This window comes from Cryptococcus neoformans, chromosome 13, assembly GCF_000149245.1.
Source record: "Cryptococcus neoformans var. grubii H99 chromosome 13, complete sequence".
In the NCBI taxonomy this organism is placed as follows: Eukaryota; Fungi; Basidiomycota; class Tremellomycetes; order Tremellales; family Cryptococcaceae; genus Cryptococcus; species Cryptococcus neoformans.
The window spans coordinates 668916-684592 of record NC_026757.1 but is presented as its reverse complement, the minus strand read 5'-3'; the positions used below and the strand labels follow the sequence as shown (position 1 = coordinate 684592).

At 48.6% G+C, this 15677-nt stretch overlaps 5 protein-coding genes and 1 non-coding gene; 2 read left to right on the top strand and 4 right to left on the bottom strand.

The window, feature by feature from the left end:
• Positions 1-276: 276 nt before the first annotated feature.
• Positions 277-1210, bottom strand: CNAG_13138. XR_001046366.1 has 2 exons: positions 920-1210; positions 277-850 (listed from the first exon to the last, which is right to left on the bottom strand). It is a non-coding gene; the product is annotated as a hypothetical RNA (non-coding RNA).
• A 166-nt stretch (positions 1211-1376) lies between these two features.
• Positions 1377-3252, bottom strand: CNAG_06500 (arginine metabolism transcriptional control protein). Its single transcript, XM_012198137.1, has 3 exons — positions 2839-3252; positions 2601-2774; positions 1377-2536 (listed from the first exon to the last, which is right to left on the bottom strand). The coding sequence occupies exons 1-3, from the start codon at positions 3118-3120 to the stop codon at positions 1685-1687; spliced, it is 1308 nt and encodes a 435-aa protein (XP_012053527.1). The 5' UTR covers positions 3121-3252; the 3' UTR covers positions 1377-1684.
• A 61-nt stretch (positions 3253-3313) lies between these two features.
• On the top strand, positions 3314-5334 carry CNAG_06499 (hypothetical protein). XM_012197966.1 has 6 exons: positions 3314-3530; positions 3580-3740; positions 3808-3904; positions 3971-4181; positions 4236-4420; positions 4525-5334. The coding sequence occupies exons 1-6, from the start codon at positions 3405-3407 to the stop codon at positions 5023-5025; spliced, it is 1281 nt and encodes a 426-aa protein (XP_012053356.1). The 5' UTR covers positions 3314-3404; the 3' UTR covers positions 5026-5334.
• On the bottom strand, positions 5297-8824 carry CNAG_06498 (hypothetical protein). XM_012197965.1 has 3 exons: positions 7138-8824; positions 6032-7084; positions 5297-5947 (listed from the first exon to the last, which is right to left on the bottom strand). The coding sequence occupies exons 1-3, from the start codon at positions 8425-8427 to the stop codon at positions 5456-5458; spliced, it is 2835 nt and encodes a 944-aa protein (XP_012053355.1). The 5' UTR covers positions 8428-8824; the 3' UTR covers positions 5297-5455.
• Positions 8825-8972: 148 nt separating this feature from the next.
• CNAG_06497 (microsomal epoxide hydrolase) lies at positions 8973-10790 on the top strand. XM_012198136.1 has 6 exons: positions 8973-9361; positions 9431-9646; positions 9698-9903; positions 9957-10273; positions 10328-10480; positions 10549-10790. The coding sequence occupies exons 1-6, from the start codon at positions 9147-9149 to the stop codon at positions 10645-10647; spliced, it is 1206 nt and encodes a 401-aa protein (XP_012053526.1). The 5' UTR covers positions 8973-9146; the 3' UTR covers positions 10648-10790.
• CNAG_06495 (RNA exonuclease 1) lies at positions 10648-15417 on the bottom strand. XM_012198135.1 has 12 exons: positions 15165-15417; positions 15051-15116; positions 14678-14999; positions 14266-14609; positions 14096-14214; positions 13695-14035; positions 13389-13646; positions 12973-13332; positions 12831-12906; positions 12722-12766; positions 12496-12667; positions 10648-12430 (listed from the first exon to the last, which is right to left on the bottom strand). Exons 1-8 carry the CDS (start codon positions 15360-15362, stop codon positions 13013-13015), a joined length of 1968 nt encoding a protein of 655 aa, XP_012053525.1. The 5' UTR covers positions 15363-15417; the 3' UTR covers positions 10648-12430; positions 12496-12667; positions 12722-12766; positions 12831-12906; positions 12973-13012.
• Between the last annotated feature and the right edge of the window lie 260 nt (positions 15418-15677).

The window sequence follows — 15677 nt, the reverse complement described above, 5'->3', positions numbered from 1 at the left end:
ACACATGGATGAACAATCTATATTTCAGCGCTTCCCTAATGCCGACCATCCAAGCCCCCATTCCCGTCCCAGCTTATTATACGGCTCTTCAAATGAACCATCCCCCGTTTTTCATAACGGCCACTCTCACATCACCGCCCACGCTCTCAGGGTTAAGTCCTCGTAGAGGCCGGAAAGTACCTTAAGCTACAATAGTTTCGTTGTCCTCGGTCGTTTGTATTTAATCGAACTAGAAGTTCTGAGTATAGACGATGCGGCTTTGTAGACTGAAGGATTCGAGAAGACTAGGCCGCTTGGGGCCGATGCATCTAATCTACTCTAAGGACTACTCCTTATATATCTTTCTCAACTCCTCGAGCTGACTCAGCTTTCTCATCTTTTCCCTAGGTTTTCCCTGGACTTTTTTCTTCCTTAACGCCTCCTCGCACGGTCCTCCTTTTCTTCCCCTCGTCTTCTTCTTCTCCTCGGTCCTCCGAAACTACTTCTCCATCCTGCTTATTATTCTCTCGTTCTCTCATCCTCCTTACTGTTCTCTTGTTCCCTTACAAGATCTTTCCTGCTGATCCTGCTCGGCCGCAAACGAGTCTTTATGTGACTGTTAAGCGAACGACTAACTCTGTCAATCTGCTTCTGATCCGCTTCGCCCTCCTTGTTTCCTTTCACAACATCGTTGATGACAAGTCGGAGGCGATCAACTTGGGCCTCTGAAATAGCGGACTGAAAAGTGCCGCCATTTCAGGAGGCGGTTGTACCTAATCTGACGAGGCCTATGTGCGTAGGCATGGAATACAGACACTCCGATGCGCAATCTGCTCGGCGTCGAGTTGAGCTCCTCTATGAAAAGACCTCTCTGCAACAATAGTCAGATTCATCAGCTTCAATTCCCCCAAAACGGAGACAGAGGGAGGGGGGGACTTGCCGATCACAAATGGACTTCGAAATTGCACCCGATGTCATAGAGAAGGGCGTTTGACGAACAGTAGAATCAAGATACCGAAGCAGCCATATGGGAAAGGGCTAGAGGGGAGCATCATCCTGCAAGAGCATGCCTATGGTAGCATTCGTTGCCGGCTCAGCGACACACATCCATGGCGGAGTAGAAACCAAGAGCTCGCTCTGTTCTCTGTCTCGCTCTGCAACGGCCTTATTGGCCCATTCTCCCCTCAGTTGTATTCTCCCTTGTGCTCTTATACTCGATGTATGTTTTGTGGAGAATCATGACATGATGCTTGATGTTGTATACTTTTTATGTCACGCACTGCTGGCACTGCGTGCGTGCGCTGCCGCAGTCACGACGCGGACCGAAAGAGATTCAACGAAACGAAACCTCCACCTCCACCACCTTCGTCCCCGCCGCGCACCCAGCCGCTTACCCACGCAAAACCCCTCATGTTCCTTTGGCTGTTCATTCCTCCGTTCTCGGTTTGGCTTGCTTTACTTATTTCAACTTTTGGATTGTACCAACTCGCCATGGCCATACCATCTTCGTCATCCCAAAAATTCGACAAAACGAAGGATACAAACTCCTCTCTACCGGCATCGAATGGAGCCATTTCCATCTCAGCCCACCTCTCCCTCCCTACCTTCCACCGATCTCGATACATAATGGATGGTAGGATGCACATTTTTCTTTTATTCCTTATTTTACAATTGGCTATGAATTTACCCATGGCAAGAGTCCTATTCAAACACAACCCCGTTCAACCTCTTCCAACCGTCCTTCCACCAGACTCCTAAACGTCTTCAACCCTTTCAACACCCCTTCATCCGGTCCCTCCCCCTGTGCTAACCAGGTATGCGCGAAATCGATCAGTTTTAGTGTTAACGCCGGACATTTGCTCGCTCGTCTTTCGTCCTTCTTCTTTCCATCCAACTCGTCATCCGAGTCATATTCTTCTTCATCATCCTCGTCCGAGTCCGCGTCCGAGTCTGAAAAGTCGATCGACCCATCATCACTAAACATTGACCTCTCCCCATCTCTCTTCTCCTTCTCTTCACTCTCTTCCTGCACTTTCGCTTCCTCCCTATCCAGCGCCGCTTCGAGCCTTATCGGATCACCTTCATATACCACCAACAGCGAAGCACCCACAAATCGCATTTCAAGGGTGGAAAGCACGGCTGTGAGTTGGTCGAGCTTTTGGAGGAGGAGGGTTAAGAGACGAGCGAGGGTAGGAGGGGGGATGGAGTGGTTTTCGTACGTTGGTGAGTTTTCGGGGTCGGTGGAGGCGGGGAAAATGCTGGCGATAGCGGCAGGGTCGGGGGAGATGGGAGTAGAAGGGGGAATGGGAATGGAAGTGGAAGATTGGATAACGGAAGCACAAGACGTCTGGGCCGGTATTGGTAATTGGCTCGCCGCAACGGTAGAAACGACCTCTACAGCTGTAGGAGGTGGGGAAGGAAGAGTGACAAGGGAAGGGATAGAGTCGGTTGGAAGAGGGAAGAAACGGACCATGCCCTGAGAGAGTTGGGGAGGCGTGATAGATTTGCCGAATGATTTGGGTGTAGAGATGTAGCTTTGTGTAGGGGCGTGCCATGTCTAGGTTTTCCAGTTTAACATTAGTCCCGCCCCTTTTTTTGAGCAGAGATGGAGATAGAGTCACCTGGCAGCCTGTTAAGCGTATCCCCGTCTCATACGTCGTCGTCTCCCTCGCCTGTCGATCCATCCGTTGTCTCTTTTCGTCTGTAGCGTAGGGAGCGTACAGCACAGTACCGAGTTTGACGTCCATAATGTTCGGACGAGTGTACGCATAAGCAAGATTTGCTAGTACCACGCTCTATCCCGAAGGTGATCAGCCGGCTGTCTAGTCAATTTACGTATCGGAACACAGACACACACACCTCTGGCACCTCATCCTGCACATCTAAATCCGTTTCAACCCCACCCGCCGCACCTATCCTCCCTTCCAGCCTCAGTGTGCCATAATTCTTCGGTACAAACTTCCTCAGCGGCCACACTATATCCTCCGGATCCGAGTTGGACAGCAGCTGATAAAAGGCGATTTCGCGAGGGAGGGCGGGCTTGATGACGAGGCTGCCGGAGGGATCCGACATGACACCGGGGTGGCCTGCAACCTGGTGGGAGAATGGGATGTGGTCGTCGAGGGTGAGGGGCAGGTCCATTGTGGGCTAGCATGCAGTGTACACTGGAGAGGACTGCGGTGGACTGTTTGAAAGGAGGTGTAGGGATGTTACGTAACCCACCTATTTTTTACGGGGTTTGTTTATGCGGTGCCTAGATGTACTGGACTAACGGGCCAAGGCACAGCTTTGGGTGTGCCAAGCCTAGCCCTCTTTTATCTTCACCGCTTTCGCCGCCCACGTGTCGGAGGCAGTCACCCTTATATATCGCCGCATCCCGCCTGCGCTGCGTTCCATCCCTCCCATCTGCGACACCGAACGTGGAAATGGCGCTATCCAACCCTTTCGCCAAACGAGCCGATCGCCCGATCACGACATCCCCGGCCGGATCCCGTCGACGGCGTATATTCATCAGCTACGCCCCCGACTGGGTGGTCACCATCCTCCTCTGGGTTTGTTCCCCCCTCCCCCCGCCATGTACATGCTGATACCGTTGCGCAGGGCCTGTTCTACCTCCTGGACAAGATCAACGGCTATCGCCGCCTATTCAGTGTGACAGATACCTCCCTCGCACACCCTTATGCAGACCCAGAGAGAGTACCCGTATGGCTGTTGGCTGTGCTCTGTGGAATCGTCCCTGCTGTCTTCATCATCCTCGTCGCGTGAGTCCGTCATGGCTGGGGACCCATCGGAGGGACGCTGTCCTTTGCTGACAATGGACGGGTTCAGGGCGTTTGTGAGGAGATCGTTCTGGGACGGACATAATGGTATCCTCGGGCTGATTCTCGGTCTGGGGTTGACCGCCACATTCACCAATATTGTCAAAGTATGTCCCCTGTCTACCTCCCCCCCCCTTTCCCGTTCACCCGTACACCTATTCACCTTCTTCTAGATAACAGTCGGTCGCCCCCGACCCGACCTTTTTGCCCGCTGTATCCTCCCCCCCGACCTCACCTCCAACCCAGTCCACGGCCTCACCTCCTGGACAGTCTGCACCACCACAGATGACGGCAGATTGAATGAGGGATTTAGGAGTTTTCCGAGCGGGCATAGTAGTTTTGCTTGGTGTGGAATGTGGTATCTGATCCTATACCTCGCTGCTAGTACGCCCCAAACCCTCTTTATAAAAAATCTCGGTTCGGCTGACACTGCGATAGAAATGGAAATAAACAACCGCCAAGGATTCACATACAAATCATGGCTCCTCCTTGCCCCCCTCTCCTGCGCGACCCTCGTCGCAGTCTCGCGAACCATGGATTATAGGCATCATGCGACCGACGTCATTGCCGGTGCGGTGATTGGGCTGTTGGGGGGGTGGTATGCTTATAGACAATATTATCCTGTACGCTCCCTTTTCTCCTTTTCTCCCTTTCTCTGAACGATCGCTCACCTCTCCCCCTTTTTCTGTCCCCCCCCCCCCCCCCCCCCCCCCCGTCTACGGAACAGCCCCTCTCCCACCCTTTAGCATACAAACCCTACTCCCCCCGTATCCCCAAATCCGACCCACCCCCTATCCCACTCCATTCTCATTCTCGTCCCCGTTCAAGGCCTAGTACAGAAGCGATGCTTCGACGGCACGAATCTCAGCCGTCTCAGGCGCAGTTTCATTTTGGGGGGGAATCGTCCACTTCGCCTGTGGAGACTTTGAGCGAGAGAGGGGCCGGGGCAGGGTATGGACCGTATACTGCTGATGGGCCGGATGGGCCGGGTGGAATAGTGGATATGAATGGATGGGATCGGCAATCACATACATTACAACAACCACAACCACAAAAACAATTACAAACACAACAGACATCAATTACAACAAAAGGTCCAGAGATACAATCGGACAGACAAAGACAAGAGCAAGGATATACCCCGCAGAGTAATAACAACCATCTGCAGGGAAGTATGCTTGCAGGTTCAGGCGGTGAGGGTGTAGAGATGGTTGAGCGGACGTCGTGAAAACGTTGAGTTTTGGGGTCGTAAACCGGTTTTCATGGATAGGAAAAGGTTGCGGTGTGGGAGATGAGAGATGGGGAGTGAGTAAGTGAGAGGTGATCAAGAAAAACAAGAAAAACCTCGGATGGAACGAATGGAAAGGGACGATGGAGTTAGTGGTAAGATGTTGTGCAGAAAAAGTGGTAGACCCATACCACTTATTTGTATGATATGTATGATCTGTTTATTAGAAATCAGACACAGCTGCGACAGTTGTATGTATATTCGGTACAGAGTGAAAAGAAATGTCAATTATTACATGTTACTGCAGCAAAATACAGACAACAAACCATATCTGTATGGGCTTACAAAAAATCACTAGGTATTTTTGAAACTGCAAAACCATCTAAAATGGTTGCAACTAATGAATACCTATACCCCGACATAAGATCTATCATGCAATGATACATCCTACAGGTTCCCGACTGATCGAGCCGTTACTCCTCATTCTCGGTCTCGTTCTCCCCAAATCGCCGTCAACATCACCCTTGGCTTTTCCCTTCCCCTTCCCCTTCCATTTTGAACCAACCGAGCTTTCCCCTGCCGAGCCACAAGCGTCTTGCTCTTCTTGCTCACGTCGCGCCCTCTTTCGACTCTCCATCGTCTCCGCCTCGTTCCTCATCTCCACCCACCCTTTCGGCACCACCACCCTCTTCCAACCCCAAAACGTCTTCAACACCATCTTCTCAGCCATCTCCACATCTTTATCGTAACCAAACGGCACAGCTGCCCATCCTTCCCATCCCTGACGAGCCCGGGTGGAAGCTGCAATCTCAGTGTAAGCAGTCGATGTGACGTTATGACAGTCGATGATGGATAGTCGAGAACAAGGATGCGAAGAATGGCGGAGAAATTCGCGCATGACTGAATTGTTTGCTTCCGTATTCTGACCAAAACGAAAGAATCAATTCAGTAAAAAATATCACAAAAGCCAAACAGCCAAAAAGCCAAAAAGGATCTCTGGGCTTACATCAAGTTCCAATACTCTGAGCTTCTTGCAGCCTTTGATAAGGTCCACGATCGCCCCTGATGATGCTCTCGCATACCCAATCTTCAACTCCTCCAGCTCGCACCCCGTCGTCCCCACATCGCCTTCCATGGGCGTCAGCGCCTCGAGCACCATATCGCTCACCCCTGACAAACCGGCAGTGTCTTCCAGATCCACTTTTCGTAGCTTGGGCATACTCTTCAACATCCTTGACAATTCATACCCATCATCATCGTCGTCCGGATTGTCTACACCTGAGAGATTTGCCATTTCAAGGTGGGTCAGGTTGGGGAGATGATCGTTGAGAAAAGTGAAGATGGCCGGTGTAAGTGGGGTGTTTGAAACATTGAGATGGGTTAGACTTGATAGACATTCGTCGTACTCGATGCAGTAATTGTGAAAATTTTCAAACATGCCGTCGCTTACATCGTGGCACCCTTGGAGATCAAGTCTCTCCAAGTTATGGCAACGTTCCATGATAGACAATAACAGCATATTGCTTGAGTAGAGGAGACCGGCCGCTCTGATAGACCGCAAGTTTTTCGCTTGCACCTCTGAAATGCGTTTGATATAGCTTGAAATAAAAGGTAGCTCAAGCCCTCTGCAATAGGACACATCGATCTCTTCAAGCGTTTCGATTTTCTCGATGAAGCACATCAACCTGGAACCCACAGCGGATAACGCTCTGAGACTCAGAGAGCGCAAGTTGGGGCAACAAGAAATGATCGAAGCCAAATCGTTTTCGGTCAAAGTCTCGCACCCGCTCAGATCAAGTCGTTGAATATTGAGTCGTGGACCGAGGAGATTGTTATAGTCGTATCTCATGATATCAACATTCTCTCCTCCTAAAGCTTTGACAAGCATTTCCCCGCCAACTTCATCCATCCCTCGGAGTGATAAGTCGGTAATGAACGATGCAGAGTGCTTAAGTATGCGATGGAGGACGGAGACGGGAAGAAGATGGGCAATAGCAGCTAAATCGATAGCTTGCCATAGCTGACCATCAAAGCATAATGCCTCCCATGATTTAGAAACCTAACGCGATCATGATCAACTTGGTACTGACATTGTTAAGTTTTGTGACTTACAGTACTCATCTTTATCAATTCCATCCTTCCTAGCAACTCACCGGAGAACCTACCAAAACTTTCATTCGCAAAACTCTCCATCAACTTTTTCATCACCAGAAGCTTGAGCTCTTTCGGAAGACTTTCTTCAAAGCCAACATGCTTTGCTCCCTTAACCCCTTCAGTGTGAAACATATCAGGAGGAGAAGACAGTTCGTGGGTTAAAATAGGGGTCGAGAGATCGTACAACGTATTGTGAGAATCGATTGTTTGGGACTGGATTCGTGAAGGGTGTGGCAAATGTACCGCTCGGCCTTTACCTTTTCTATCCATTTTTTCTTCAACTTGTCCAATTTCCTCATTGCATGCTTCTACGATCGCCTTTTCTACACTGACATCAACCGTGGTCGGTACAATCAACGAATGCGATCGATTCCCGGCATTCAAAGGTGCACCCAAGGCGATTCCTTGCGAGCCGCCTGAAGAAAATGCCAAATCAGAAGATGGAGTGTCAGAACATACGGATGGTGAGGAAAAGTTGCTTGATTGGGAGAACGAGATGAGAGATTTCAAGCGTTGCCGGCGAGATGTAGTGGACGGATTACTGCTAGTTATGGATGGCGACTGGGATGCTTGGTCATGAGAAAGTTCGCCTCCCTCACGCTGAGCATTTCGATTGAGGACCTTGAAGGATGACTTGGATCTTCCCAATTTGAGCCGAATTGTGTCTTTGAGTTTTGAAGATGCTCGCCTTGTCACCGAGGGACGGTTGGGATTGGTGGTTATTATGCCAGGGTCTGCGACTTGAGGAATCTCTGACTGTGTTTGTTGGTGCAGTGGACTCGGTTGATAGATCATATGGTTTGCTGGAGCTATACTAGCAGCCGGTGAAAAGTAGTCATCTCTATCGCCCTCCTCAGGACTGTCACACAATCTGCACCCTGCACCTGCGACTGAAAGCCTGGAAGGACCAGGTTTTCCCACTGGATGGTCACCTGGTGACTCTTCCCATAATGCACCGAACTCATAACTGCTCGCTCTTCTTCTTAATCTCAATTCGTTAGATGACTCCGCAAGTGGCTTCGAGGGGCCAATAGGAATGCCCAAACTCAAGCCTGCGGACAAAGTTTCCAGAATTGACGGCGTTTCTGGAGTCTGTAAAATGCATGATGAAGCGGAGGACGAGGTGCTGAGCATTGTATCGGAGCGATGCCTGGTGAACCGGGGAGTGCGAGGTGAAGATGAACTGTCCGAGAGTGGTGCAACGGATGAGGTGTGTTGAGGTGGCAGTGGGATGGGAAATGAGGTCATGATGTCGACAATGCGGCGATAAGTGGGCGTAGCTATGAGATGTTCTCTTGAGCCGAAAGGGTAGGCGTATATCCGAGTAAAGCAGCTGTGAAACGTTGGATGGACGTATGAAACAATTGATATCGTGGGATTAAACGTGAGTCGTGACCAATTCCGTCGTTGCCTGAACGAGCAGCGTTATGGTCGTGTGAAAACAGTTAAGATATACAGGCGTTCGTCGGTGCTTGGCCACACCTTCTAGGTGGACAGCGGTGAGAAGTTTCGTGAGGATGAATTAAATTACAAACAACTATAAATTACAGGTAAAGACAAAGATGAGAAGGAAGACGTCAGGATGAGGAAGTACGTATGGTACGTAAAAGGTGAGCAAATACTGCAGGGCCTCAAAAAGGCGACAGGAAGTGGACGCAAGCAGAGGGCCAGAACAAAAACGATCGGTGAGGCGGCGGAGGCTGGCCTAGATCGGGGATACCCGCCTATGACCTAATGCCATAAATAAGGCACCATCAGGTGGCATACTTGTATGTACCAGTACAAGATACAACCGACGAAGCAACAAGATGCATGCTGACAAACAAAACGACGACTAAGCAAACACTGACAATAGGTTGCTGATTGTATTAGGTTGGCAGTCAACCTGCAACCGAAGAAGCCGCTTCAATTATCAAAGACTTGAGCACTGTTCTAGGTTTCCGATCCAACTCAGAAGCAAAATCAACATGTCGTACTCAGACCTTCCCAACAAGCCCACCATTCCTATCGAGCCCTTCAAACTCTCCGTGCCCGATGAGGACATCAGCGAGCTCCGTACTTTACTCAAGTCTAACAGAATTGCCAAAGAAAGCTATGAGAATGTTTCTGCGGAGGAGAACAAATTTGGAATAACGAGGAAATGGCTAGTGAATATGAAAGATGAGTGGATCAAATTGGATTGGTGGGTCTGTGTCTTTACTACGACAAGTAATCAACTAAGCGAAGCTGTTGATTGACATACACGCCACAGGCGTAGACAAGAAGAGCGCATCAATTCCCTTCCTGCGTTCAAAACAAAGGTCAAAAACTCAGATGGTTCGGTATTCTCAATCCATTTTACCGCCCTTTTCTCGAAGAAGAAGGACGCAGTTCCCATCATCCTCAGTCACGGCTGGCCAGGTAGTTTTTATGAATTTGTTCCAATGATGGAGATGGTGAAAAAGAAGTATAGTCCCGAAGATCTTCCGTGAGGTTGAACCCATTTATTGGCAAGCCAGAGCTAACGAAACCCGCTAAGATTCCATTTGATCGTACCATCCCTTCCCGGATGGCTTTTCTCTACGCCTCCTCCTAAAGATCGAGAATTCAAGGTGAAGGATGTCGGGTATCTCTTCAATGGCCTAATGGAGGGTCTCGGTTTTGGAGGCGGTTATGTCGCCCAAGGTGGTGATATTGGGAGCTATGTGTCGAATGAACTTGGTGCCAATTACCCAGCTTGCAAAAGTAAGATTCTTATCGATCACTCGCGACGAGAAACTGCTGAAGAATTTATGAAGTCATTCACGTCAATTACTCTAACCCTCCTCCTCGCCCACTTCCCTCTCCAGGTTTCCCGGAACAAGAGGCTTCACCACCCTCTGCTGAGGATCTCCTTGAGCTACTGCAGAAATTCGGATATGCTCTCGAGCATTCTACCCGACCAGCCACTGTAGGCTTGGTAGTAGGCTCCAATCCGCTCAGCTTGCTAGCGTGGATCGGTGAAAAGTTCCTCGAGTGGACTGATGAGTCCCCAAGTGTGGAAACAATCTTGACGATGACAAGCCTTTACTGGTTTACTGATTGTTTCACGACGTCGATTTATACATATAGATATGTGAGAATCCAAACTTCCAAACAGACTAATATGCTGACCCTCTAATTTAAAAAGGGTCTTGGCGCTAAACGCCATGAAACTGCAGAACAAAGTTCTTATCAGAAATGTCCTCTGGGCTACAGCCAGTTCCCCAAAGAGATCGCCGAAATACCCGCCGAATGGGTCAAGGCCCAATCCAATATGGTTTGGTCCAAGAAACATAAATCTGTGAGTCACGACTGCTATGTGAAAAGAAGAATCCGGCCTAGTGTGCTAATTATTATGATATTCTTTAGGGGGGTCATTTTGCTGCTCTCGAAAAGCCAGAATTGTTGTGGGCGGATATAGAAGAGTTTGTAAACTCGCACTGGGAGAAGTACAAGGATGATTGCTAAGGGAATGTATAGTAGTATGGCCACTTATTCTATCTTAAAGTATAATTGAGATGTATAGAAAGTGTACGTATCTGGTATAGCGACCTAGTTCTTCTTGAATATTGGCAAGAGGAAGAGAGAAGTATACTGAGCTCCACGGAAAGACGTTTGTGACATTCAGCTACGCTTGCTGCTGCTTCACCCCTGCAGCAGTGTCATTGTCCACGTAGAGGTCGAATCAATACCTTCCCTGCATCCTCCGTCCGTACCTCCTCTTTCCCTAACGCCTCTCCGCAAGGTCTTCTCTTCCGTCCTCTCTTATTCTTTCCCTCTTCTCTTCCCTACACCCCTAAACTACATCTCCGCCTTCCTCTCGTCTTCTACTTCCTCTTCCTCCTACCCTCGCTCCTTACTGTTGTGGAGTGTCTATGAATGCATAAAGAAAGAAAAAAAAACTATCATAGAATCTAGTAGAATATGTGAAAAGAACCAGCCACCCAGCAGCCACGCCACAAACGGTTTCATTCCGAATCCTCCCAGTCCCTGGCCAGGCTCCCATTTTCTCGTTCATCCAACACTTACATCACCCCCCGCCGAGGCGTTAATGGCTGAATTGCTCGAGGATGGAGCGGGGAACCAGTCGCGTGACTTGCAGGTAGGCCTGCAGGGCGGCGGCGAGAGATTCGGAGTCAAGGATGTCGTTGAAAGAGGTGGAAAGTTTTTGAGCCGGTGTGGAGGATGTACGAGGTGGGGTTCGAAGGAGTGACTTGAATGCCCCGGATAGTCGTAGGGGCAAGGAGGTCTGGATGATTGATGTCAGAGTAAGGGTTGGGTACAAGGTCAATGAGGTCCCTCTCTTGGGAGATATGGGAGCTTGGGTGGGGTAGGAGATGTCAGGATCGTTGGGACGGAATATTCCTTCAGTACCTCCGTACTAATGGCAGTCTAGAAGGAGCTCGTTATAATGCGAGTGATGGGAAATCTCGAAAAGAAAAAGATATTCAGGTATATTAGAAAGAGCTGATGGCCAACCAACTACTGCGGGTGATCCAGGACTGCCAAGAGACCCATACAGGCCCTACTGCTCGGAGATAGTCACAGATGTGAAGGAGCATATGAATCTGGGAGGTGCAAAGGTGAAGGCGGGACTATGTTCAACTTTGTACACTGGCCATGGAAGAGAGCTAGCTGGTAAGGCATGCGTTCATTATGGCAGAGGTACAAATCTCGTTGACTACTGGGAGGGCATCTTTTCCCCAGATAATGATGTCGTCCACGTACGCCTCACAACATTCGCCAGCGAGGTCTTGCAATGCTTCGTTGATACGACGTTGCGGTGCAGTGTCGGAAATCGCCAGAAAAGAGCACAGTAATGTCGCCAAAAGGTTTGTACTCGGCACGAATGTCACGCAACGTCCGGTCAACAGCTTCGAAGCAATGTCTGTGCTAGGCAGGAGCTTCGTCCCAAACAAGAAAGTCAACTCGTTTTAGGAGTTTGGCTCTGTTCCTGTGTTTACTGACGGTTCGGTAGGGTTTTCTCGAAGCTCCTGCTACCATCCCCATCATTACATACCCCTTTGCTAGATCTCAACATATCGTTTATCCCATATTTGTCGATGAGATGGTGTATGACGCATTTCGACAAGAGCTGCCGGTCCATGTTGGTATATATGTCTCAAGAATCTGAGATATGAGAACTCAAGTCACCGCAACAACGCTCCATCGCACGCTGCATGCCAAATCGTTACTCGCGTTGCGTAATTACCGTTCACGCCATGGGCGAGAGTTGAATTCTTGAGCCAACCTTAATCCTACTGGTCAGTGACCCAGATAACACTATTTGCTTGATTGAACTGATCAACTGCTCACTTTCCGGTTTAATCAACTAGGCCTATTTCATGGCGACTAACCATACCGTTTTTTGACAGCTCAGGTTGACAACCGTTTTCATAAGCTTCCACAGCTTTGTCATATTGCTGTATGGCTTCCTTCAGTTTACCAGAATCAAAATTATGTAATAATTTCTGTATCGTTGATTGGTCTACATGGCAAGATAATGTTAGTCAAGACATTGCCTGGATGACATTGGACACACCATCGGAAACACCACCATTCTTGGTCTTTCAGTTGTTGAGCAGGCCTGGGAGCCATGAATTTATCAGCAATGAGCGCCGCCTCCCATAAAGAATCAGCACAATGCTTACACTATCGTTAAACTTTACTTTAATGGTATTCTCGTCTGCCAAATGACCCTTATCATGCTGAGACAACAACAGGATCCTAAAACACTTATTGTAGGAAGGTCGCAATTTCAACTGCCATCGATTACCATAAAATGCGACTTACATGACATCATTAATATAGTTCAACGAATATGCTGAACCATCTAAGAGGTCACCCGGAAAAATGCCATGCCCGCTTTCGCTTCTTCAACCGCCTTCTCAAGGTCCCTGTCATGCTCTGCCATCCATCGATCATCCCCGGAGACCCCTTCGATACCTGCGGTCTTCACAGACCTCTCCCATCTTTGCCGCTTCTTCGTAAGTTTCACCATTGGCAACGGATCTGAGTGGCCAGTGACGATGATTAATGCAGTATTAGGCGGAAGAGAAGAATGCAATGCGGTGAGACGGCTATTGAAACGCTCGAGGACTGAATCGAGTGAGACTGTTGAACTTGGAGACAGACTAGCCCCACCATCGTTCCCTGTTTGTTTAATTGGTTAGTTTGCTTATTTGGCTGCATTTCCGGGGTCGACTTACATCCTTGTGCTTCTGAGAGTTCCATCATTCTGCCAAATACAAAAGTATGACTCTGAACATTTTTTACTACAGCATTCACGACATCGTCATCTGAGGTGCACCGTACAGCTGTTGTCGCTTTTGCACCATATAACCACCGAGGATCACCATAATCGCAATATGCCGAAGTTTTGGGGGATTCGGGGGAATTGTCCATATACCTACCAATGCGTTCCACGATGGGTTCCATGTTATTAGTGGAATCGCCAAAATCAGGGCCTGTTTTCAGTCAATTGCGATGCCCAATGGATAACAATAAAGATTTACCATTGGTCAACTTCATCTTCAAAAGATCCACACAGGCCCGTGCATCTTCTTCAGAATCATGTCCGTTCTCGCCTGCTTGGATATCTCTTTGCAACCACTTTTGCGACAACCACTTCAGCCCAGGTTTAAAAGGGGGCCCTCTTGGATGCTTATAAATAAGGGCGGTGTCTATACACAGAGGATGGCGAATCCTCAGCGCGTTCAGATCACACTCGAGTGAATGGCCAAGAAGTATGGTGTGAGGCGTAATCAAGGGAGATGCTCCAGAAAGAAGAAGATTCTGGATCGAGGAAATTGTATGTGTAGCCGACAGGAGACGCTCAGCAGTGATACCTGACCATCTTCACAGTACATTAGAATTGATGCGATCACGATTGAAAATCATATGGTTGAAGGCTCACTGAGTGCGATAATCCACGATTTCACCAGGAGGCAAGACGAGTTCGTCGAAAACATTCTTTCCGCTGTTGAAATCAATGACAGAGATCCGCGCCAACTCATCTCCATCTTTGGACACCACCTAAAGTAAATGAGCATTAGAGAGTAAATTAGGCAAGTTGTATAAACTCACCATCTCACAATCAATGGCTAGAATCGGATATATTCCATCTTTTGGTGGGCCCTGCGCTGGGGAAGTCTCTACCCACCCGCCTTCTCTTGTATTGCCTTTAGTATTTCTTGTACTATCCATCCCAGTGAAGCTTCTTGATTCATCTTTTAGTTTGATATTCTCAACTTCCGATAAACTTGAAAGAAACAAATTTGACTTGTCCGGGATCATTGATTTGTCCAATCCTGGTACGATACGACCATCAACATGGGGGAGATATGACGGTATGTTGTAGTCATTGTCAATCATTTGATTAGGCGTGAGGAGGTATAATAGAGGAGAATAAGAATCAATTTGAGCGTTGCCTGTACGTAAGTGTACATAAGTTAGCATTGCGATCCAGCGTGCCAGGGATCATTCAAAAAGGTCTTACGGTGGTGGTCTTTCTCCCTTTCTGCTTCTCGTTTCCTTCTAATATGCTCTTGAATAGGGCACATCAGTAACTGATTGATGGCGGAATGCATTCGAAGCTTATCACCAGGCGCTCGCGTGGGACATCCGTAGGTAAACAATGAAGCGATGGCGGGTACTTTCTGAGCGGGCCCCTCTAGACGGCCGAGGATGTCTCCATCAGCTGGAATTGAATTGATGGCGAAAGGCATTGAAGCAGAAGTGATGTCCGAACTCAAACCTAGATGAGTAGGTAAAAGGCCTGGAACAAAGAGCAAAACAGTGTGAGATATATGGGACTTGTTCTAATCGAAACGCATTCAGTCTCACATCTATAGAAGCAAGACGCAACTTACATTAACTTGGATCCACTGAGGCTTTTGGCCATCTGCCACTATATATAGAATCAAGTCACGGATATGCTGCGCATTAGGTCAACATCACAAGCAACTTATCCTTGCAAGACTTACAGCAAGGGTGACCTTTTTGCCATATTTCAACTCTTGTATATTGAATTGAAACTCTGGCCTGTGCTTGTTGACCTTCTTTTGTTTTCGTCGAGCCTGACGAGTCAAAACTTCGCTGAACGCGCCTTCGCAATCACTGCCTGAGAGGCTTGGCGGAGTCTTGCGTTTGGAAGATGTTGACCTCGGTGAGGCAGAGGACATGGTGTATGCGAAGAAGAGAGTCCCACAAACTTTATGACTATTACAGCCGGAACGAGAAGAGTAAGTAAGGCTCGTCGATGAAATGGCCATAATAATAAATGCCGTCGTCGTCGTGCGCGTATGTTGATAACGACAATTACACGTCAGCCTGGCATTGAAGCGGCCGCCTCCCCCCGCCGCCGCCCCCCCTCTGATGATGCACACTATGTCACCGCATGTCTACCATACCGTCACCACCAATCAACTATGATACTTCAATGCATGCACCTCTGAAACAGGTATGAGGACGTAGAGCCGAGTCTTCTCTACCTAATG